The 22,518-nt window shown below is 39.8% G+C and overlaps 4 protein-coding genes across 5 annotated transcripts in view; 1 reads left to right on the forward strand and 3 right to left on the reverse strand.

The window, feature by feature from the left end:
- The window catches only part of LOC5517610, a 32,880-nt gene extending 25,474 nt beyond the window's left edge, over window positions 1-7,406 (reverse strand). Inside the window, exons 1-5 of one of the 2 annotated variants that reach the window (XM_048727676.1) lie at window positions 5,757-7,406; window positions 4,726-4,843; window positions 4,444-4,580; window positions 3,680-3,812; window positions 529-1,417 (exon numbers count right to left, since the gene is read on the reverse strand). In XM_048727676.1, coding sequence (XP_048583633.1) covers window positions 529-1,417; window positions 3,680-3,812; window positions 4,444-4,580; window positions 4,726-4,843; window positions 5,757-6,109 — 1,630 coding nt within the window. In that variant the 5' untranslated portion in view covers window positions 6,110-7,406. Of the gene's footprint in view, window positions 1-18; window positions 1,418-3,679; window positions 3,813-4,443; window positions 4,581-4,725; window positions 4,844-5,756 lie in introns of both variants that reach the window. The other variant, XM_048727675.1, reaches the window with a different exon arrangement.
- Window positions 7,407-7,556: 150 nt separating this feature from the next.
- On the reverse strand, window positions 7,557-10,427 carry LOC5517611 (60S ribosomal protein L17). Its single transcript, XM_001637638.3, has 4 exons — window positions 10,356-10,427; window positions 9,514-9,742; window positions 8,348-8,549; window positions 7,557-7,748 (listed from the first exon to the last, which is right to left on the reverse strand). Exons 2-4 carry the CDS (start codon window positions 9,727-9,729, stop codon window positions 7,609-7,611), a joined length of 558 nt encoding a protein of 185 aa, XP_001637688.1. The 5' UTR covers window positions 9,730-9,742; window positions 10,356-10,427; the 3' UTR covers window positions 7,557-7,608.
- Window positions 10,397-13,096, forward strand: LOC5517674 (46 kDa FK506-binding nuclear protein). The gene is made up of 3 exons (XM_001637565.3): window positions 10,397-10,508; window positions 10,843-11,094; window positions 11,715-13,096. The coding sequence occupies exons 1-3, from the start codon at window positions 10,499-10,501 to the stop codon at window positions 12,212-12,214; spliced, it is 762 nt and encodes a 253-aa protein (XP_001637615.3). The 5' UTR covers window positions 10,397-10,498; the 3' UTR covers window positions 12,215-13,096.
- Window positions 12,993-22,106, reverse strand: LOC5517612. The gene is made up of 15 exons (XM_032362118.2): window positions 21,840-22,106; window positions 21,465-21,581; window positions 21,141-21,190; window positions 20,707-20,806; window positions 19,946-20,034; window positions 19,506-19,605; window positions 19,068-19,205; window positions 18,601-18,831; window positions 18,020-18,112; window positions 16,607-16,672; window positions 15,999-16,087; window positions 15,303-15,361; window positions 14,833-14,924; window positions 14,710-14,758; window positions 12,993-13,999 (listed from the first exon to the last, which is right to left on the reverse strand). The coding sequence occupies exons 1-15, from the start codon at window positions 21,990-21,992 to the stop codon at window positions 13,782-13,784; spliced, it is 1,644 nt and encodes a 547-aa protein (XP_032218009.2). The 5' UTR covers window positions 21,993-22,106; the 3' UTR covers window positions 12,993-13,781.
- Window positions 22,107-22,518: the final 412 nt, after the last annotated feature.

Here is a 22,518-nt window from a genome sequence, read left to right on the forward strand (position 1 = left end):
ATAGGCTAACACACCCACCTCGTCTCAATCTCCCATCGGCTGCGGCCGCTCCGCCAGGCAAAACATTCTTGATATAGATGGGCAAATCTCCCCTGGGGGACCCCCGACCGCCAACGATAGTAAACCCCAGTCCCTTCCCGGCCATGCCTTTCACTAACACGACCGTCAGCACGTCTTTCTCTGAATCTACGCTACCACGCCTTTTCACTTGGTCGGGAAATTTCCTAGAAGCCTGGGGGGACTCCCGTATGTTTGTGCCGACAGACAACACGGGCGTTGAAGCTCCCTGAGTTGCCACAGAGTTTGCGGGCTCAATATAGCGACCAGTGGTCGTTCCAGGAGGAATTGTGGGAGATTTTGGTCTAGACGTTGAAGTCATTGTGACACCCTGAGGTGCTCTCAACCCAGCCGGACTGACTTCCGGGTTAGACGACTTCCGGTTCCGTTTCGAAGCGTCAAGTACCGGCGTTGTCGTTCCTTTAAGTTTGTTTATGAATGAAGAGCTTGAGGCTTTTGGTAGCAGCTTGCCTTCTAAAGAAAAAGGCTCGCTATCTCCGCTATCTTCCGCCTTTGAGTAGATCAGATCCGACGATAAAGTCCGAATAAGTTTCTTGACTTTCTTCCCGAACCCTGAACCAGTGGAGCCCTGGGAACCGAGTGACGAGATACTCGAAGATCGAGACATTCGTCGTGCGTTCTCGGGAGCGCTTTCATCGCCGCTAGATGTTCTTTGGAGTGACTCCAAAGATTGAGCTTTTGTCAGTCGAGGAAAAATACTCTTGGTTTTTGAATTGGCTCTTTCTTTCTTTGTCCCATTCGATTTATTTCCAGCTTTGTCTGAAGGCTCTGACTCTGTTTTCCTCGTTGAAGTGGCTTCAATTTTCTCACTTTCTAGAACACCATTGAGTGAACTAATTTTTGTTTTATCCATTACATTTTCGTTTACGTGATCGAAACTATTTTTTCTTCTTTGTGGTTTAACCAACTCCTCTTTTTCTTGAATTATCGTTTCGTTACCAGCTCTACCTAAATCGATTTTAACACCCGTATAATAACCATTTCTCATATTTTCCTCGCTGATCCCAGGGGTCTTACTGCGTTTAAATACTTTTTCCTGTGGCGTTTTACTTCCCCATTCCGTTCCATTTCTCTTCCCATGTGAACTTAATGTTGCGGATGTTATATCTTTCGGCTTTTGCTCACTTCCTTTTAAACCGTGTCCCCTTGTGCCTTGTTTAGACGGCGCTTTACTGTTTTCCAGCTTTTTATCATTTGAACCTAGACCCGTTTTCGCTTTTTGGCGAGTGCTTTTTTCCACACCGACTTGTTCTATTGTGTTGTTGTTTAAAGGAGAGGCTTTTATATCTTCTTTAGATGGTGTCCTTAGTCTTTTTGTCGAAGCCGATTTCCCCTCATCCTATAAATAACAATAGCACATAAATATCAAATGCCAGAGAGATAAGTGCAATGCCTTGAAATATTTCCATATTTAAAACTGTTACACTTCTAATCATATCCTAATAATCATATTCTAATATATATTATAAGTAAAAAAAGTCCCCCAAAAATACCTGAATCTCCGACATGTTGGTAAATGTTTGCATACTACTCAGTCTTCATTCATGGTGTCATTATCAATCCTGTATCAACAATATATTAAATAATTCATACGCTTATGGGAGGAGGAAAAACAATCGACTTAAAACACACACCATGTCAAATGGGTTGACCTTCAGCAAGTCAGAACAAAACTCAAGAATTGGTTTACAATTCTCCCACAAATCTAGCAGGCTCGCAAATAAAGAGAAAAAAACAAGAAATAAAATGCTACAAAAAGCCAATAAATCAGATTAAAAAACATAGAGCACCGCTACTCCGGCTACTAAAAATGATCTAATAGTCTGCCTCATAATTTTTTGTTTATTTTGGACAATTTTAGCCTGAACCGCACCACGAAATACAGTAAAATATCGAGAATTCAAACACTGATAACCCGAATCCGCTATTAACTCCAAGTAAGTTTAATTTTCCATAGCTTTGGGCCTAGTTGCCAGTCATTTCTCGTTGGGCACATTTTACCGTAAACTAGAACTTATCACAATTAAATTAAGGAACACAGTTTATTTCTTCAGGATTTATATAAAACTGTAAGTAGAAAATACTTTTGTTTCCCTTCGGGGATCCAATTAGCAAGGTTATACCGTATCACAGAGCTGTAACAGGTATTTAGATATTTTTAGTGGAACTTTGTTAACTAGAGCTTACTTTGAGTTCTCTAGCATTGTGTTTTTAACACATTGACCCCTCCACCGGCCTGTACCGGCCTTGAGAAGTATCCACAACCCAAAAAATTCATAAATGCAAAATAAACACAACAAGTTAAAGATAATCGAGCATAAGTCTAAGGGATAAATGGTCTTGAAGATATGCATCCAACCAAGGTGATAGCAACCACTCTTTAGCCAAATAATAGCACAGGTTCTTTGACAAATTTCAAATCGAACAAGGAGAGAAAAGCAGAATCACCCCTCTCAATAAAACGCTCAAAATACCACACAAGGGAGAGAGATCATCAAACACAGCTCAAGACACAAATAGATACTAATATTCTGATCCTCCAGGTCCATTTCCATACCCTCAAACACAATGTCTACTCCTTGAAGGTTTGTGAAACCACTTGGATGCCATTACGGATTGCAACAATCCGTAATGGCATCCAAGTGGTTTCACAAACCTTCAAGGAGTAGACATTGTGTTTGAGGGTATGGAAATGGACCTGGAGGATCAGAATATTAGTATCTATTTGTGTCTTGAGCTGTGTTTGATGATCTCTCTCCCTTGTGTGGTATTTTGAGCGTTTTATTGAGAGGGGTGATTCTGCTTTTCTCTCCTTGTTCGATTTGAAATTTGTCAAAGAACCTGTGCTATTATTTGGCTAAAGAGTGGTTGCTATCACCTTGGTTGGATGCATATCTTCAAGACCATTTATCCCTTAGACTTATGCTCGATTATCTTTAACTTGTTGTGTTTATTTTGCATTTATGAATTTTTTGGGTTGTGGATACTTCTCAAGGCCAAAAATCCACGAGGGGAGGGCCAGTCAGCACTCCTCTCCCCAAAGTCTTTTCACCCCGAAGTCAAGCAAATCAATTCCAGGTCATACAGGCCCAGAATAGTTGTGTAAACAATTTTGGAATCAATTTGGTTTTACGAAAAGACAGCATTTAGTAGAGCTGTGGTTATTCTGGAAAATTATTTTATCAACCAGGCAAAGCCAAACAAATCAATTCCAGGTCAAACAGGCCCAGAAAAGCAGTTTAAACAATTTTGGAATCAATTTGGTTTCAGAAAAGACAGCATTTAGGAGAGCTGTGGTGATTCACTGGAAAATTATTTTATCAACCAGGCAAAGCCAAACAAGAAAAAATCACCATGAATCCACTTTTCCTTGAAAATATCCATAAGCACAGCACTCAATTATGTCCCAATAGACCTCATGATGTCCTGGGACACTTTCCCAATATTCTCATAGCTGTATTTTTTTATGAAAATTACAAGCAACCATCAATTTGTCTTGGCATTTTACTGTATAACAGGCCGGCTGCGCCCTTAGGCTGTATTTAACCCTTACTTCCTGGCTCACAACACCCATACTTGAGACAATTCACAGAAAACCTACCTTTGTAGATATGACCATTTGGATGAGGCGAGGGGAAGATCTCAAAAAGTCGACCGCTTGTTGCTGTGTTACACCAATCAGGCTGTGCTTGTTGATCCAAAGCAGCTCATCGCCCTCCTTAATACGACCATCCCTGATAGAAATAACATAAGAATGATTATTGGTGTAGGTAACAAACGTCAAACAATTTGACTAAAAAATATAGTGCACACAGACCATGAGATAAATAACAACAGAGGTGGCACCTGTATTTTTTTCACAGAGAACATATTAATCCACAAATCTGCAAACTTAGTCATTTTCAAGTGTTATACTTTAAATTTCTCCTAGACTACTAAAATTTTAAACACCTGATTCCAAAGTAAATGGGCAAAATCATAGTCAAGGTATCAAAATTGCTAAGATTTTTATTGGGTTTTTCTGTGAGAAAAATAAAATTTGTTTTCTGGTGTTGAGCAATCGGGGTAATTGCAGGTTTTGTCTTTGGTATTCTTAAAAGGGATGTGTCTAGAGAAAAATGAAGGGTGGGGGGTCCCAGATTAAATTTTACTAAATCGATTTAAAAACGTTTTCTATCCAAATGCACACTTAAAATTAAATGTCTTCTTTACTACCAATGGAAGGGTCAACTTGAGCCTAACTCATCTTGTCACATGAGAAAGGTGGGGTCCACATCCTTCGGAATCCCCTCTGGACATCTACCTGCTAAAGGACCTGTTGTAGGGGATAGTAGGGGGGGGGGGGGGGGGTTGGGGCTAATGTACCTTGCAGCAGCACCTCCAGCATCAAGATGAGACACAAATATCCCAGTTGCACCAGAAGCTGGGTCGGTTCTTTGAGCTATTTGTAACCCTAGCCCTCTTGAGTCTTTAAGGATGTGAATCTTCTTAGCCACACGTTTCTACATAAAGCAGATGGATTATTGGACAATGAAACATTCACATAAGATACAACGTAATCATACCATCCCCACCAGCAAACATCATGCTACATTCACATAAGATACAAAGTAATCATTCCATCCCCACCAGCAAACATCATGTTACCTGTTCCAACAACCTGGTCTTCTGGCCCTGATCAGCATCGCCACTATTCAAGGCAGGTGCTTCTCTAGAAATAGTGAGTGAAAGCCTTCCACCACGCAATGCACTGTTCAGGTAGAGTCTACAAAAAAGTACATCAGTCATTTAACTTAGAGATGGACATCAAAAAGTAGGCCTGTAGCTCGGGCCTTTCTAGGAGATCCAAAGAATGCACCCCACTCAACTGGAAGGGCTGTTCATATGGAGGAAGCGCTGCTTCAAATAGGAGGTACCATAGAGAAAATATCTGCAAAATGGGTAGACAATCACTTTGGGACCAAGGGTAGAAAGTCTCTTTTACCCACCCCCTGTTGGTTTAAAAAGATAAGGAGCCTCTGGTTTTTAGGGTACCCCCCCCCCCAAACCTGATTGTGAGCTCAAGTTTAAACCCAAAGTTCCCAAGGAGGCTACTTATGGAATGTGCAAAAAAATGCCGTTTTTTTCTTAGTCTCAAACAAGGTGATAAGAATGGAAATTATTTGTAGGAAAGGGGGTGGAAAGAAGAGTTACTTGCTAAATCAGATAGTTTATCAAATATTTTTATCATGAATAGGTGCACAAACATACCACTAAATGCGTATTAAAATTTGAGTCTTTAATGACCTTCTTAGATAAAAGAATTCTTGCTTTGGATCATTTGCCAGAAAACATTATCACACTTAAACTCCTATTTCACACCTTTAATTTCAATTAAAACTTTTAATAATTAAAAATCACAACTTAAATTTATCAGATAAAGATACCAGAATAAAAAACAAAATGAAAACAAATGTCTCGTAATAAAATACCATAAGACATGATTATTTGTTTGTTATCAATTTGGAATGTACACGGTGACATATACATGCTTTGGTGTCCGAATAAAAATGACGAATTTTTTTGTAAACAAATTCATGAAACCACTCTGTAATTACAGAAACCATAACAAACCTCCCCACTGACCCAAACAGGTCTTTAGTAACTTTCGAAAACAATTCTCCAAAACAATCACATACCTAGTTCTTTCAACGCTGGCTTTTGATAGATCCTTTCCATTAATTGCAAGAATTTTGTCACCAACTGTCAACCTTCCATCGGAAAAAGCCAAACTTTTGGGTTGTATTTCTGAAATTCGTGCATTTCCTAGGGTCGTTCGTGAACTTGTTAAATGTTTGGTAGCTGTTTCTTTGTTATCCAACTTGATCCCAAAGTTAGGTGAACAGTTCTTAAACTCAAAGACCATGGTTCCGCCATATTTGGATTTCGTAGTGGTAGTCGAATTCGAAGTTCTGCTGGAAATTTGTCTGCCATCGGTCTGCTCCGAAGTAGATCCAGAAGCAATTTGAACTTCACAATCATTGTTTTCCATATTCACGGTGCAGCAAAATTCTGCATTCTTTTATTCATTAGATATCACAACAACGTGCCTTGTTCTAACCGACAACGGTCTAATTTCCCTCCAAGAAATCGTAAATAAGTAAGTACTTTGTCATGTTGTATCTTACACTACGAACCGTATTTTAGCGCCATTTCAGACTACTTGCCCCTTTTCAAATTCCATGCCATTTGTGATGCAATCTTCTGTGAATCATATCCAAGGAATTATAATCCGAACCAATAGTAAAACATTCAAATGATCAACAGCAAGCTATGTCATTGTTTTCGGCATAAATCAAATCCCTGTTTGCTTTAGAGTCCTTTCTTCCACGACCGTGGACTCTAAATAACGTGACGTCACGCCAAGACACAAGAGGTACGGCATACGCCATTCTAATGCTTAGGACGTAGTCCACATCTAGATTTTAGCAGATAACGCTCGAGCAGCAATGCTTTAAAATAGACTACCATGCGGGAATGGGAAACTACATCGTTTAATTTTCTTTTAAAAAAATAATTATAAATATACGCTTCACGGGATACCCGTGGTTTCGTTTTGATCGCATGAATATTCAGTTGTTTAAATGCACACTGTAGCTATCCGTTGAAATGTTTTTTTTTTATACATTAAAATGTTTGCACTGGGTATATATTCATAGCAGAGAAATGTTCCTTTTTTACACAAATTTCCCAGTGTTCTTGCCCTAGTCATATCACTCGTCTCTGAAAAAGATCATATATTATCCATTAAGAATGCACAGAAAAAGAGCAGGCCCTCAGTTTAGGAAACACAGCAGTTGCACACACAAAAAAACAATGGTATGACAAGAAAGACTACAGACAAGCTGTAGAAAAACCAGTTGGTCTACTCAGGCATGGTGTAGATAAGCAATACACTCGTTTTTTTAATAAGAATGTCCAGTCTGACATTTCACCAAATTTTTAAGAACATGCTAAGAACATGTCAAGGCTGAAATAGCAGAAAAAACCTTTTTTTTAGGCCTGATGCGTTCTAAAATGCAGAATCAAATTGTGCTCATACTAACAACCTTATTATTGCTATTGATCATTAGTGTTATTCTCTTCCTAATAATTCATTGGGTATTATATTCTTTATATATAATAAAATAACATACTCAGCCTTACAATGACCAAAACAAAAACGGCCTAGCCCCAACTGAAAATTAGACGTTTTTATAAAAAAGAGTGTAAATCAACCCAAGGTTAAAAAGCATATTTTACTCCTCTGTGAAACAGAGTACCGGTAGTTAAGTTGTCAATGCAACTACTTTGTTTCATATAGGTGTACAACATACATGGTAACTGGACTAATCAGAATGACTACTCTCAAACATGTACAAAATGAGAGACGACTGATACAATTAGTACAACTATAATAAGGGAGCCAGGCTAAGAGATTCAACACAACACCAGAGAGCTTGAAACAGATTATTTTATTTCTATACACCGCCAGCCAGCATCGCTGATCATTTATTCCCTGTTCTTCATCTTTTCTCTTGCCATCTTCTTCTTGGAGACTTTCTTGACCTCAACTTCATCCTCAGCACGGGGGACAACAGTCTCATGCTCAGAGAGGATCAACTCAATGTGGCAGGGGGAGCTCATGTAGGCTGCACAAGAAAAAATCAGGATCATTACACTAAATAGCAGCTACTGTATTTGTTATCACAAAGTAATTTATATAGTATGCATGATCTGATTGCTTGAAATGTGCACTTTCAAAATGCATGCAATGATGCAGCATAAAATCTTGTAAAGACAATTTGTGTACTGTATTATCCCTGAGCAAACCCTCTAATTCTCATGTGCTATTCAATTCTTCTTGGAAATCACATTGGTTTTACATTTTTATTTCCTAATTATCACAACAAACCAAACACACTTTAAAACTATGAATTATGTGTTCCTCAATATTGTGTATCAAACATTTTGTCCTCAATTTTAGGCAGAAAATGGGAAGGAAACAAGAAATACAACTTTCTGATTCCCTTTCACAATCTAGAGCTGATGATAAATCAGTGGTGGATCCAGAATTATTCAAATGGTAGTTTTCAAAGGGTGGATTAATGAAAACTATAATAAAGTCCTCCAATCCTTCATTTGTAAAAATCATCAAACATTGCTTACAATGAATGGTTTATTAAACCCTTGGAATAACCCATGGACCATCCACTTTAAATAAACAGTACAGTCATTTTTCATCACTTACGATTGATTCGGCCGTGAGCTCTGTAGGTTCGACGCCTCATACTTGGGGCCTCATTCACTTGGATGTGTTCCACGACAAGTGAGTCAACATCGAGACCCTTGAACTCAGCGTTGCTCTCAGCATTCTTCAGGAGCTGAAGAAGAATCTCAGCACTCTTCTTTGGCCATCGACCTTGAGATCCGGGAACCTTTAGGTTCTTTGCCTAGTTTGGGATATTCTTTGTTAGTCACATCACATCAGTAGTCTACCGTATCATCAATGAAGCGTTCTGATTGAATATTATGGTTAGAGATACTTCAGACAAGCTCTAGAAGAACTAGTTGGTCCGCATAGGTGTAGTGGAATCAGGGAAATAAATCAACACTAGGTTGAAGTGGACATTTACACCAATTGCTTTTGCTGACACTTCCAGCATTAACCCTTAACTAGATCAAAACGAGCTCCCAGGATTGGCTAATACTTGAAACGTCAGCGAAACCACTCTGTTTCCACTGAAGCTTAAAACACACAGCTTCAACCTTGTGTGGATTTATTGCCCTGTATTCTGATTGGTTGGCCCACTAGTAGAGTATGAGTAATAGCCTATCAAAAGCGAGACAGCAAAAGTTTCTGATTTGAAAGCCAAAATATGACAAATGTGACCAGACCAGACAAAATTTTGGCTATACAATCTGACCTTCCAGTGTAACTAAACTCAAACAACTATTCCAAAATGAATTTGCCCTCTTAGTCTGAGTCGATAGTCCATTTAGGGTTGAAGAATTATCGCTTACTAGTATTCTAAAATTACTGACAAGTTAAAAAAGCTCTTTAAAATCTGGAGCATGTTAAAATGAACATTAAATACTGCGTGGACAAGTCTTTTCTGCATTATAGAAAGTAAGCTATTGATATTTCAAAATTGTTGATCCTGCCTTGGTCTACTGGTCATTAGATTACTACACTACAAAATGGGAAGCAACAGAATCAACAATTATAACACAGAGGCTACATTTTGAAACCCACAATAAGATAAATTTGAGTAAGTTAAAAAACAATGTTGCATTAATTTTATGGTGGTGCTTTTCAGTTTTCTCATCCTCAGTTAATCAGACAGAGCTTCATTATGATTCCTGACGATGTGACCAACTATTCTAAAATCTTCTTTGCAATAAGCAGACACCTACCTGAGCTTTGCGGCCAACACCTCCATTATACTTCCTGAAAGGCACAAGCTGCTTCTTGGCGCACACATCCTTCAAGTATCTGTTTGCCTTGCGGACATGCATTCCCTTTATCGCCATGGCGGCTTCATGGGTGTTCTTATAGTGCACACGAAGGTTAGAGCCCCGCGCCTTGCACGACTTTGTTGGGTTTTCTGGATCTGTTGCGTAGCGGGTCATCGTGCTGATTTACCTAATTGAAATAATTCATTAGTACTTACTAAATTCAATATTTTTGGGATATAGGCTAGTGCTAGACAAAGCATAACTGAAAACACAGAAAGATTGTATAAATTTCTTCATATCAAAAATACTTTTAGTCATATCAGGAAAGGCAGTACTTCTGCATCAGTCTTTATAAGCTGCACACACTACCATTAAAAGATTTGAAGTCTAGTTAAAACTAAAGGAGTTTATCACCTACATACAAACTAAACTCTACGATAAGAGCAAGTCCTGACAACAGAGAAGTTCCTGGTAAGACTATAATATATTATAATAAATACCACCCGACATTTTAAACAAATGCACAGTCATCTATGGAGTATTGCTTATCCACACATACTCTACATTTCACTTTAAACGTGGATATCACTCGTTTCATGTGGTCCAAAATGGTCGAATGCTTGATTTACCACAACATAAATCACCCCATAGAAAACCGTACAGGAGGATCTCGAAAAAAATATCCCCGAAAACACATATTATATAGACCTATTTAGCTTGATGATACGATTTTAGAGTCATGTTCTAAAGGATGGTAAAGATATCGGGCGATTTTAATGACAAACTCTCTATCATCTCACCTTCTTTAGACGAAGGACGAAAGAGAACATTTCCCAGCAAGCATCAGGTTATGAGCCCGCAATGCGCATGCGTGATCTGAAAACCAAAATGGCGGCCGGCGCAAGAGGAAAGTTCTGATGGTTTACAGAATACACGTGCTACAATGTTTTGGGGTAGATATTTGAACAAATTACCGTAATCCTGCTTTACTAGTTATGTGAACGAATAGTTTTACTTGAATTTGGAATTTTTTGTTTGGATTTCTAGGGATTTAGGGAAGATGAAGGTTTATAAATGCTTTGATAAAATCGCGTGCATTTTCGAATCAATCTTGTTTGTGAACGTTTGGTTACGCTGTGATAATTGTACCATTTAGCAGATACCGTTATATTCCATTTTCTATTATAATGAACTCTTAACTTTTGCGCAACTGTTATCTTTTCGTCGCATCTCCTGGTCTTCCTTCCTGTAAGTACAGTAAAACCTTGTTTTGACTCTCTTCTTCAGGGATCACACTAGATGCAGGCAAGCGTTACACCCAAACAGTCGAGAAGTCATTCCATCTGTCTATGGCCGCACTGGGCTTTAGAAATGCCTCTAATGACCCGGTAACTGTGATGGTTGAGGTAGACAGAGCGGAGTTTGCATTGTGTACTTTGCAAGCTGGCAAAATCCCTCAACAACCACTAGACTATGCATTCACTGAAGGCGAGGAGATCACATTCTATACAGAGGGACTGTCAGATGTTCACTTAACAGGTACATAGCTATGGCTCTCAGGCCCGTACCCAGGGGAGGTGCTAATGCCCCCCCCTACACACACACACACACACAATGGCAGAAGGCCCACTTTTGGTTCTCAATAGACGTGCTATTTGTAGACAAAACTACAAAGCATAAGCTAGATCACTCTGGCATGTAGCCAAATCCGACAATAAACGTCCAGTGGAGATACTGCAAACGCATAAAAAAATCCCTTTTTGTTTTTTCGGGGGTGGTTAGATTTTTATCTGAGAACCCCCCCCCCCACCCTGGGATAATCTAGATCCACTTTTTTCGGATTTCACCCCTCCCCCAAGAAAAATCCTGGGTACGGGCCTGGCCCTGGCTAGTTGTTTTTTTTTTCTTGGGGTGAGACTCTGGTATTCCTTTTGTTTGTGTGAGGGGGGCTTTAAACCCCCCTGCCCCTATATCCCTGGTAGCCCAGGAGTGGTACTGGAACACTTCTGAGAAGGACTTACAATAAACCTATAGACTGAAATCCCCCAAATCCCCTTGTGTGGAATCCATAGCCTACTAAGGTAGCCAGCAAAGTGCAGTTTTTACATAGGTCTCATTGTTTCAATTTCTTCCAATGATTTTCGATTTTGGACTTATAGGTTACCTGGTTGAGGAACCTGAGACAATTGAATTTGATGAGGCAGATGAATTATCAGCTGACAGTGAAGAATCAGTATCAGAGTCTGGATCTGAAGAAGGCAGCGATTCCTCGGAAGATGTTACACTGCAAGACCTACTCTATGCTGACAATGGCATCATCGCTGCTGATGCTGATGACAGTGATGAAGAATCTGAAGAAGATGGAGAATGGGACCCAAGCAAGGACAACCCAAAGCCCCAAAAGAAAGCACTTAAAAAAGGAACAAAGAGAAAACGGAAAGCCACAAGTCAAGATGGGGCAAAGGAGGTGAATGGTAAAGAGGAGAATGGTAAAGCAGACACAGATAGTGGCACTCTTACATTATTTGCTGACACACCATTACTTCCAAGCGAGGAAGAGGACAGTGAGGAATATGTTCCTGAGAAGTCACCAAAGAAACCTAAGAAAATTACCAAGAAGGACAAGAAGAAACTGTTCAAGAAAAAAGGGAAAAGTTAAGGACACAACTTGGTTGATCTTAGCAATTGGATACCAAAAAGTACTAGTGATTGTTTTTAGCAGCATGTTGATAAACATAATAAGAATTTTGTAGAGCCCTTCATGGAATTTGAGAATTTTCAACATACTTCTGGGTGACAAACTGTCTTGTCCATTCAAGGGCTTGGCAGCAGTTAATTACAAACTACTATGAACTACTGTCATCCTTACCGGTATGATGTAAACACAAATGGAAAACATGATGTACATTTTAAGATGCCTGCTGGTGACCACAAATCCAGAAATAACATCTAAAATACATCTAGTGCTTTTGTATCCAATTTTAGTAAAGTTTGTATATTTTATGTTTTATTGCTTATCTCCAACCATATTATCAAATATACTTTGTGAAAGACTCTGTGTATATTATTATGATCATTTTATCAAACTTCACATTATCTGAGCCTCCTCTCACAGTTTTCTGTTTTAACAATTTTGTTATATTTGATTACTAGGAAAACTAAATAAGACTTTATACATTTAGGTGTAAATATTATGCAGATTCTGAGGAATGAACTGGTCCATTTTAATTTTTTTTAGTTTTTAGGCTAAACAAGACAATAATTTGGTGAACATACAGTCTTTCTCTATAAGCATATGCAGATCATGGCAAGGGTTTGCTCTGGTCTCTGCTTGTCCAACAAATGCTGGACGCGCCTGGGCAGAAGGCGGCTTTATGTCATCCAGGTCCTTTTGCAGCCCACTGTTTTTTACTTTATTTTACTTATCATTAAACCAGTTTTGAGCCCTCTTATGTTTTTTTTTTGTGCAGCCTCATGATATTTACAGTTCAAGTGCAATCATACATTTGACATTTTTAAATAATAAAGACTTTCAGACATTCTTTTGCTTAGTTGTTTTTGGGTTCCAAAAGGTACAGTACAAGAGAAGACATTGTCTTTGAGTGGTTTTCATTCAAGGGAATACACTTTGGAGCATTATCTTAACTTTGCTCTCATTTGTTTTACGTTTACTTCACTTCTGGACTAATATTCTTTGATTATGCACTTTTTGAATCAATAATAATATTAATAGAACAGTGGCACAAAAACAAAAAAAAAACATGGCCAGCAAAAATGGTCTTATTAAAATATCAGATAGATTTCTGTGCTAAATGCAATCAGTAAAAAAAATATTTAGAATTAGAGGCCAGAATTCCGGTTACTATTTTTAGCCAATTCTCTTAGTCCCCCAATTTCTTAAGTGGCCATTTAGCTTCAGAGAAAAATGGGGTTAAAAAGGAGGTAGGTTAGCTACCAAATCATAGCCTTGTCCGCACAGACAAACAAACAAAGAACACGAAAGAACAGAGCATTACACAGATAAGTGAACTGATAGAAACAAACAGGAAGAAAGCTCTGCTAAAAGGGTATTGGTTTCTGATATTTATCATAAAAATAATTTCCTCCTCTAAATACATAGGCTAGCTACGGATTGACCAAGACTGGCCACCTCGGACTTGTCACTTGATAGTCTAGTAGGAGGGCTCATTATCTCTATCACTAGACAGTGTAGAGACCCATGACTGTTAAGTAGTTTGATCATTTAAACTTGTTGATGTCCTTGACTGTTCATTGCATGTACCATCCAAAGTAGTTACTGCTGCAGAAGAACTTTCTTGCTCTACTTCCTGCGCTTCCAATAACTCTGCCATCAATTCATCCCTTCTTTTGGTGCACTGTTTGGTCAACTTGCAGAGAGATGCAAGGAAATGATTACCAAATCGAGAGAGCGCATCATCAGATCCTGAAAACATACACAGCACACTGCATAAGTAACTTAGGAACCAGTGACTAGAAACATCTGAATGCATAGGAACATATGCTGGGGAGGTCATGGTTGTGAGTAACCCACAGCCTGAATTAAACAGCCTCTGACAGCCGCCATTTTGTCATCCTAGCAAATTACCAAGTGTAAAAAAACATCCATTTCAATCCACAGGGAAGCTGATGTGATATTTCATTTTAGGTTACTTTGAGATTTCATATAATTTGCCTTTCAATATAGGTTGAAAATAATATCAAAGGTGTTTCAGACAAAGGCTCCTTAATTTGTTTCTTAATCTTTGTGTGGGACAGAGACAGCAGAAATTCAGATTAAAATGACAACTCTCAGGATGATAAGTACAGAGCATGCTGTATCATGCCAGCCATTTTTTGTTGTGTTGAAATGCATCAATCAAAACATACTGGCATCACCATTACAGCATGGCCAATAAACCATGAGCACCGGAAATATGTATGGAATGTTAGTTCCAACCAATCACTTGCAAGATATTCAAACAGCGAACTAGAACATGTCTCAACAAGTCTGTGTAAGAATTCTCGCGTCTGATTTGTCAGAAGACAATAAACATTCCACACATATTTTACGTTTTAACAGTTCTACTGGTTGTGCTGTAACTTTTCTGAGATTCATGGGTAGTTGCCTTAAAAGTGTTGTGTTTCTAGAATTACCTTGTTCTTGACTCCCATGAGCCTTGAGACATTCTATAGCATCTGACAACTACATTACAAAGCAACCGTTTGATTTAACACTTATCAGGACAATACAAACAATTCACTAGTCACAAAAAGCACCTTGTCTGAGTTGTCCTTGAATGCTGTCAGGAAGTCTCTCAGTGCCTCCTCAGATGTGGTGGACTTCAGATGCTCATAGCTATTTAGAATCCCTTCAAACAACATTCATAGATCATACACACTTAGTTGCAATGTAGCTAGGAATAAACACAAAATATCAGAGTTGCAGCTGAGTTGCACTTTCATTTGGGCCAATTATAACTTAAGAATTTTATTGCTTTCATTGTGATTGGTTATTGGATGAGTTATCTGTAATGAAAAGCTATTTAGAGTTTCTATAGAATTTATTGTGGATTCGTGGTCGATTCGTTTGTCTTATTTATGCTCAGTCTCTTTTACAAACTGACCCCGGTGTCATATATCATTACTGTGATGTCCGGGGCACGTGGGGGAGCAGTGACTCATTGCATAACAAAATCACTAGTAACAAATCACTAACTGAACATAACAATATTGTTACATTATCTTACCATCTAAAGGCTGGCATAACATCTCCAGAGTACTTTGTTCAAACTGTCTATATGCAGATCTAATGAAGAAGGAATATTTTGAAAGAAGTGGACATAAGGAAGGAGCTTAGGAAGACCCAGGAGTCTTCATAGCAGGAGGTCACCACCCAAAATGGGGGAATGTAAGGGAAATACGGTAGGAGGGAGGAAATGTTTGGGTTCTAGTCACCATTAGAGGAGGTGGGTGGGGGATTGTTGTTATGTCAGTCAGATAATGATCATTATATAGCTCATATTTGTATTTTTACAGTATACATTTCACATAACTAAGAAAAGGAACACATAGTAAAAAGGGAAAAAAATGATGTTAGGAGTAAAGTGCGAGCAGGGGAGCCAAAAAAAAAACTGGTAGGTTATCGAGTTGCCCCCCTGTCCAGTTTAGGTATTTATTGGCAGGATAATATCAGGAAAAGAAAGGATAATAATAAAATAAATAAATAGAACTGAGCTTCTTGGAATGAATAAATAGTTGAGTTTTTATTAGACATAGGAAAATATTTCCAAATATAGATACCCGGGAAAGAAATATATTGTTTACCAATATTGGTTCTAACTCTTATCTAGGTCTAGGTCTAGGTTAGTTGCGTATCTGGTGTTGTGACAGTGTGTTGTGTCAGTGGTTATCTAGTGGTCATGATAATATTTGTAAATTTGTACCTTACTGCATCCAGTAGTGAGTCTGAATAGTCCACTTGAAGATCATACACCTGCTGATGAAATGCTAACTCCTCCTTGAGAACCTTCACCTGACAAAAGACGATAATCAATAACATCATTTTCATTAGACATCATTATCATCACCAAACGTCATTACCATTTTCATCATGGTTATCATTATTATCATTGCATTTATTAATATTATCATCAGACGTCGTCATAACAAATCATCATTATTCTATTGTTAACATCATTTTCATCAGACATCACAACAATTCTCATCATTATCATATGGTTAACATCATTATCATCAGACATCATCATAATTAAACATCTTTATCACCATTTTTAACACTATTATCATAATAATTGTTACTTTCCCACCTTAATCAAACATCACTCTCATCATCAGCATAATCAGCACCATCATTATACCAACATCAGTATAATTAAACATCAGGGTGTCTACACTTCCTGTGCCCACACCTATTTAAGCCCTTGATAATAATCCACACTGCCACCATTCATTTCCAATTGACCAAGTTTTAAATGTTAAAACATTATAGGAGCTAAAGCGTTATCTCCTCTCAATATTATCTTCTTTTTACCTCGATTGCAAGCATGTGGCGGTTGTAGCTAACAGCTTTGAGAAGAGCATCAACAACTGAATGAATCTAAGAGAAGAAACAGGATAACATCACACACATGCTCGCTAAATTGAGGATAGGAAAGGATATAATCACCATATCCCAAGTAAATATTGTAGGGTATAATCAGCCACGTACCCAGGATTGGCTAAAGGGAGTCGTAGGTATCATATGGAAAAAAGCATAGAATATGAAGATTCCTTATAAGAAATGACCCACCTTTTGGCTGCCAGGGGGGGAGCACACAATGACCCACTTTTTGGCTGCCAAGGGGGGAGCACACAATGAGCCACTTTTTGGCTGCCAAGGGGGGTGCACACAATGACCCACTTTTTGGCTGCCAAGGGGGGTACACACAATGACCCACTTTTTGGCTGCCAAGGGGGGTGCACACAATGACCCACTTTTTGACTGCCAAGGGGGGTACACACAATGAGCCACTTTTTGGCTGCCAAGGGGGGTGCACACAATGACCCACTTTTTGGCTGCCAAGGGGGGTGCACACAATGACCCACTTTTTGGCTGCCAAGGGGGGTGCACACAATGACCCACTTTTTGGCTGCCAAGGGGGGTACACACAATGACCCACTTTTTGGCTGCCAAGGGGGGTACACACAATGACCCACTTTTTGACTGCCAGGGGGAAGGGTGCACACAATGAGCCACTTTTTGGCTGCCAAGGGGGGTACACACAATGAGCCACTTTTTGGCTGCCAAGGGGGGTACACACAATGACCCACTTTTTGGCTGCCAAGGGGGGTGCACACAATGACCCACTTTTTGACTGCCAAGGGGGGAGCACACAATGAGCCACTTTTTGGCTGCCAAAGGGGGAGCACACAATGACCCACTTTTTGGCTGCCAAGGGGGGTGCACACAATGACCCACTTTTTGGCTGTCAAGGGGGGAGCACACAATGACCCCACTTTTTGGCTGCCAGGGGGAAGGGTGCACACAATGACCCACTTTTTAGCTGCCAAGGGTGATACACACAATGACCCACTTTTTGGCTGCCAAGGGGGGTGCACACAATGGCCCACTTTTTGGCTGCCAAGGGGGGTGCACACAATGACCCACTTTTTGGCTGTCAAGGGGGGAGCACACAATGACCCCACTTTTTGGCTGCCAAAGGGGGAGCACACAATGACCCACTTTTTGGCTACCAAGGGTGATACAGGCACACCCCCTGTGTACACATAACTCACTATACCCAATTGCTCTAAAGTGTTACCAATCATAAGGGTTTTTAATTAGTGTGTATAAGCACTGTCCCCATGGTTTCTTCATCACCTGTAGGTGTTTGAAGAGACCATCAGGACACACATCCGAAAATAAACATGAATCAATGAACAAGCTCACAGTGGCATGACTGACCTCTTGCTCTCTCTTACGACTCAGCCCTTGAGGCATGTGAGCCATGATATTTTCCAAGGTGAAGTCTGAACGAATCTTCTTCTTGAGTGGAGGCTGAGATAACGTAGATTTGCAAGATCAATACCAGCTGCAGGATATTTTACGTGACATGGGCATTTATGGGAACTTAATTAAATCTTAAGGACAAACATGGCAACTTTCAAAAAGGACCACAGTAGCCAACGTAGCCCCACACCACCCTAGACCTCTCTTTGTCCCTTCTCCATCCCTCTTCTAGATCGACAGGTCGCAAACGTCGACAGTCTACGGTACAAGTTACGTTTAACACAACAACTCACAAGAAACATAGAAGTTAGTTAGTATTTTGAGCGGGGGGGGGGGTCGTTTACCCATTTAGCGGACCTTTCTCTTGGGAAGCTCGCAGTGGTACTCAATTTTCCTTCATCAAAGCGGACCTTCCAGTCGAGTGGGGTGGTTCTTCCGAACCCCCCCCCCCCCCCCCCCCGGGCTACAGGCCTGTAGGGGGGTGCACACACCCCCTACCTCTAGCCACACCCCTTGAAAGTTCATAGCTCCCTTACCCAAGGTGCAGCAGGAAACAGCACAGACAGCGACAGCAGATCCTGGCACGCTTCCCCCAGCATGTGAGTAGTGGTGGTCACATGATTAGCAAGCCGCTCTCTGATTGGCAGTGCCAGGTGCTCGGTTTGCTGTGCTATCCTTGTGGTCTGTTGTGATGTACTGTTGCTTAGCACTTCCTTCAGGAGAAGCATCTGTTTGTAGGTTTTGCACAATTTGGATTCTAGCTTAGACTAGAAAAGGGTGTCAATCAGTATGATTAATAGGAATTCATAGAATTTGATTTTAAGAATGTAAAATTGCAACTTTTAAAAGGGTTGTCCTCTATATTGAGGTCCTTTTTGTAAGGAGAACAGTTCTGCAACAAATTAAAACTGTACAATAGGGGAAGATGCAAGTTTTTATTTAAACCCTTGGAAACTCCCCTAGTCTGACAACTGCACAGGGTAAAAAAATCACTTCATCTCACCACATGTTTAAGATTCAGGTGATCCAACTTGCCGCTGCAGATATCAAGAAGTGTCAGCTCACTGTCAAACTGTTGCCGACGCTTGAGGAACTTGTCAATCATTAGCGCAGGCAGCTCTAGCATGTCTGGGTTAGTTGCCTAAAATGAAATAAACCCACACCCACAGCTGTGGGGCGCCCCCTGGGACACCCCCTGACCACGCCCTGACTGGGGAGGGAAGGCAGATGTTTCACTCCAACCCCCTCCCCCCCTCCCCTCTCAAGAAATGACAAAGGCTCTCCCACCATGGTTGGGGACAAGGGTTCTAGCTATCGCATTGAGACATCACACCAACCCAAAGGTGACTCCCCCCTTGACAAGTTGTCTGTCCATGGCCATGACATAGGTGAAGGAAAATTGGGTGCAATCTTTATGTGTCACAGACTTCCTTCTACTTACCTCTGCTGTTTTGTGCAGAAAGCATCTCATCCCTTCCACTGTCTGCTGTAGGTCTGTCAGGCTATCCAACATTGAAGGGTCAGCCGCATGCTGTAAAAAACTAAAATGTGATGTTAGCCATGCCTATCAAACAACTAATATGCATTTTAGCCACACCTATAAAAAATAGAATATAGCATTTAATACATAGCACTTCTACAGTATATACTGTACCACTTTCTAAGCGCTTCACAAGAAATTGTAGCTTCAAGTTAATTGATAGAATATGAAAGGCAAAACTCAATAAAACAATGCTGCATACTCATAATGTAGATAAAAAATATATATATTTTTGGCTGTCAATTATGGGAGGGGTGAATCCGCTTGCTTCACATTAGAAGTCTTAAAGACATTTGTTTGTATTACACCATTTTGCTGCATTACACTAATGGTTCTCTTACCCTAACTGATTCTGAACTCTAATAAGCTGCCCTTCCATTTCAATCATCATGTCTTTTCTGGAATTCAGAGCTGAAAATAGAAGAACAACCTACAAAAACACCGTAAACAATGATAAATTAATCATGAAATATCTCAAATATACCGCAGGTGAAGAGCATGGGCTAAAAGCACTTAAAATTGTAATAACCCAGGGAAGTAAAAAGCTCGATGTCCTGCTCAGCCCAAGAGGAAATAGTTTGGGCCAGACAAGAAGCCTGTAGCAAAAAAGGTGAAAAAAAAAAGTGGTTCCCCTGCTGGATTTGGTAGAAAGCTTTTGAAATCTTTAAGATAGAACAACATGCCTTTGGAGTTCTTTTAATCTGGTTCCATTGTTTTCTTATCCAGTTTTATATGACTTATGAACAGAGTGGAACTGTACAGGATGGTATAGCAAGCCTTTGGGACAGAAGAGGTGACTTCCACTATGAAGTAGCGCAACAGCTACTATACACACACTTTAACAAATGACGGGGGAAAATTGTGAAAATAAGTAGGTGTCATGTAGCGTAAACTTGTAACACAATGATCACAATGATTGTCAGATTAGCATCTTATATATAGCTAACAAAAGCCTGCCTATAGCAGAACTGATTAGACTCTGAACTTAGTGCCACTATTGTATACCCTTATGCTAGAATAAACATATAGTAAATGTACCAACATCAAACAGTAGGGGCCACTAGCTTCTAGCACTAGCTGGCAGAAGTTTTGTTTCCTGTACCTGCCGTTCTAGTTGTATACACTGGGATTTTAGAAGAGTGACTCTTCGTTCATCAAACTTCTCCTGTGGACCCTCGCTTATCAACTGTTGATATAGTGACCTGCAGAACGAAAACAGCTGTGCATGTGAGTCATAAACAAACTTTTCTCAATAACACCATGTGAGATCATGCAGTTGAATGTCTGTAAAGGTTGGTTCTCACTTGTACAAAAGGGCAAGTGCACTTACATGATTTACCAATTCTCACTAGAACGCAAGCTAATGCAACTGCTTGTGTTTCACCCATTCTCACTTGTGTTGCGCTTGATATTGCCTTGTTACTTTTATTAACAGAGGGACAAACACAGGAGGGAATGACTCATGTCTGTCCGTCTTATCTACTTTTTCTTAAATTCTGGATCTACCCTCCTAAAAATTGACATGGATGTTCTTACTTGATGTATGAAAGTTCAGCTTTCAACTCATTATTTTCTTCTTGAAGGGCCTAAAATTAACAAAAAACAACAAAACAATGCAAATGATATTTATTATAATGGAGACAGTTTCTCAAGTTAGCAACAGAGGTAAGGGTACAATGGGGTAGCAGGCCATTTAAGATTGGGGGGACACAATACAGAAACAATAAGAAAATATTGGGGGGGCGCAGCCACGCCCCTACTGGTCATTTCCTTATATATTTTTTTTATATATTGGGGGGCACATGCACCCAGTGCCCCACCCCCTGCTACGGTCCTTGGGTACCAGTAATTCACTCTGACCTTGACCTCGTTCCTAGACCGTCCATCTCGTACACCACTGGGTGTCTGTTCATAGCTTCTAGTTGAACCCAATAAAACATCTTTCTGCAAGCTTGTAGGTGTCCTTTTTGATGATGACTGAAAAGTTCAACATAACCTCATCAATAAAGATGTAAAGATGTTGGGACTAACAGATATTTCTATAAAATTCTGGGGAAGGGCTGTGGGGGTCCCCCCCCCCCCCCCTTCAATCCTCCTCAGAAAATCCACTTTGGGTTGATTGCACAAAATGTTAAAATGAATGGGTGGTAGAAAGGTAGAAGAGAGACGGTTACAGTGAGATTACAAAACTAAAAGTGTTATGTAATGCATGTGCATTTGAGCTTATATACTTACAACATCCCTTGTTCTAGTCGCATCAGTCAGTTTAGCAGTAATTGGATTCTTCTTGGCGGATGTGAAGCTCAATCGTTGCTTGGGGGTACTCGTTGTCAACACAGCCATGTGGTCGATTCTGTCGGTCTTTGTCTGACGTTTATTCCCTCTCATTTGCCATAAAATACTAGAGCTATAGGAACATTTGTCGCATTACACTACAGAGTTTCCGTATAATGATAGATTGAGTATTGTGGAGAAAAATTAATCAGCAATAATTAATTAGTCAGCATCGCCGCCATATTGGATCGAAAGCTCAAGGGGGTCTGGGGCTAGCGCGGGAAATTCCGAGTAAATGGACGGCGTCTTTTAGACTATCAGTCTTTTGCGTTTTGGATTTTTTTCATTTTTTTGTTCCAACGATCTCATAACTTTTTTATCACCACATCGAAAAGTTAGAATCCTTCAACATTCCATTCATTATTTGATTGACCGTATCCTTGAATTTGATGGAAAGCTCAAAGAAAAAAAAAACGCGGGAAAAAGTTGGGAATGAAGATGAAATAAAATGAACATCATGTTGGTGTGTTTTTTTGTCGCGCGCTCGCACTCCATTTACAATGACCGTCATCATTCAATCATTGGTTGGGTATTTGCTAGAGGGTTAGAAGGCAGGAAGCTTTTGAATCGATTATTTTTT

This window comes from Nematostella vectensis, chromosome 5 (assembly GCF_932526225.1).
Source record: "Nematostella vectensis chromosome 5, jaNemVect1.1, whole genome shotgun sequence".
In the NCBI taxonomy this organism is placed as follows: domain Eukaryota; kingdom Metazoa; phylum Cnidaria; class Anthozoa; order Actiniaria; family Edwardsiidae; genus Nematostella; species Nematostella vectensis.

Bases quoted from the DNA above. Each gene is read 5' to 3' on its own strand.
- LOC5517611 (XM_001637638.3), bottom strand. From the start codon at position 9,729: ATGACCCGCTACGCAACAGATCCAGAAAACCCAACAAAGTCGTGCAAG. The intron at 8,550-9,513 runs GTAGGTGTCTGC...ATCCCAAACTAG, and splicing joins GTGTTGGCCGCAAAGCTCAG to GCAAAGAACCTAAAGGTTCC. The intron at 7,749-8,347 runs GTAAGTGATGAA...TTTCTTGTGCAG, and splicing joins AGCTCACGGCCGAATCAATC to CCTACATGAGCTCCCCCTGC.
- LOC5517674 (XM_001637565.3), top strand. The intron at 11,095-11,714 runs GTACATAGCTAT...TTGGACTTATAG, and splicing joins GTCAGATGTTCACTTAACAG to GTTACCTGGTTGAGGAACCT.
- LOC5517612 (XM_032362118.2), bottom strand. From the start codon at position 21,992: ATGAGAGGGAATAAACGTCAGACAAAGACCGACAGAATCGACCACATG. The intron at 19,206-19,505 runs GTAAGTAGAAGG...ATTTCATTTTAG, and splicing joins TTCTGCACAAAACAGCAGAG to GCAACTAACCCAGACATGCT. The intron at 18,113-18,600 runs GTAAGGGAGCTA...ACGTTATCTCAG, and splicing joins TGTTTCCTGCTGCACCTTGG to CCTCCACTCAAGAAGAAGAT.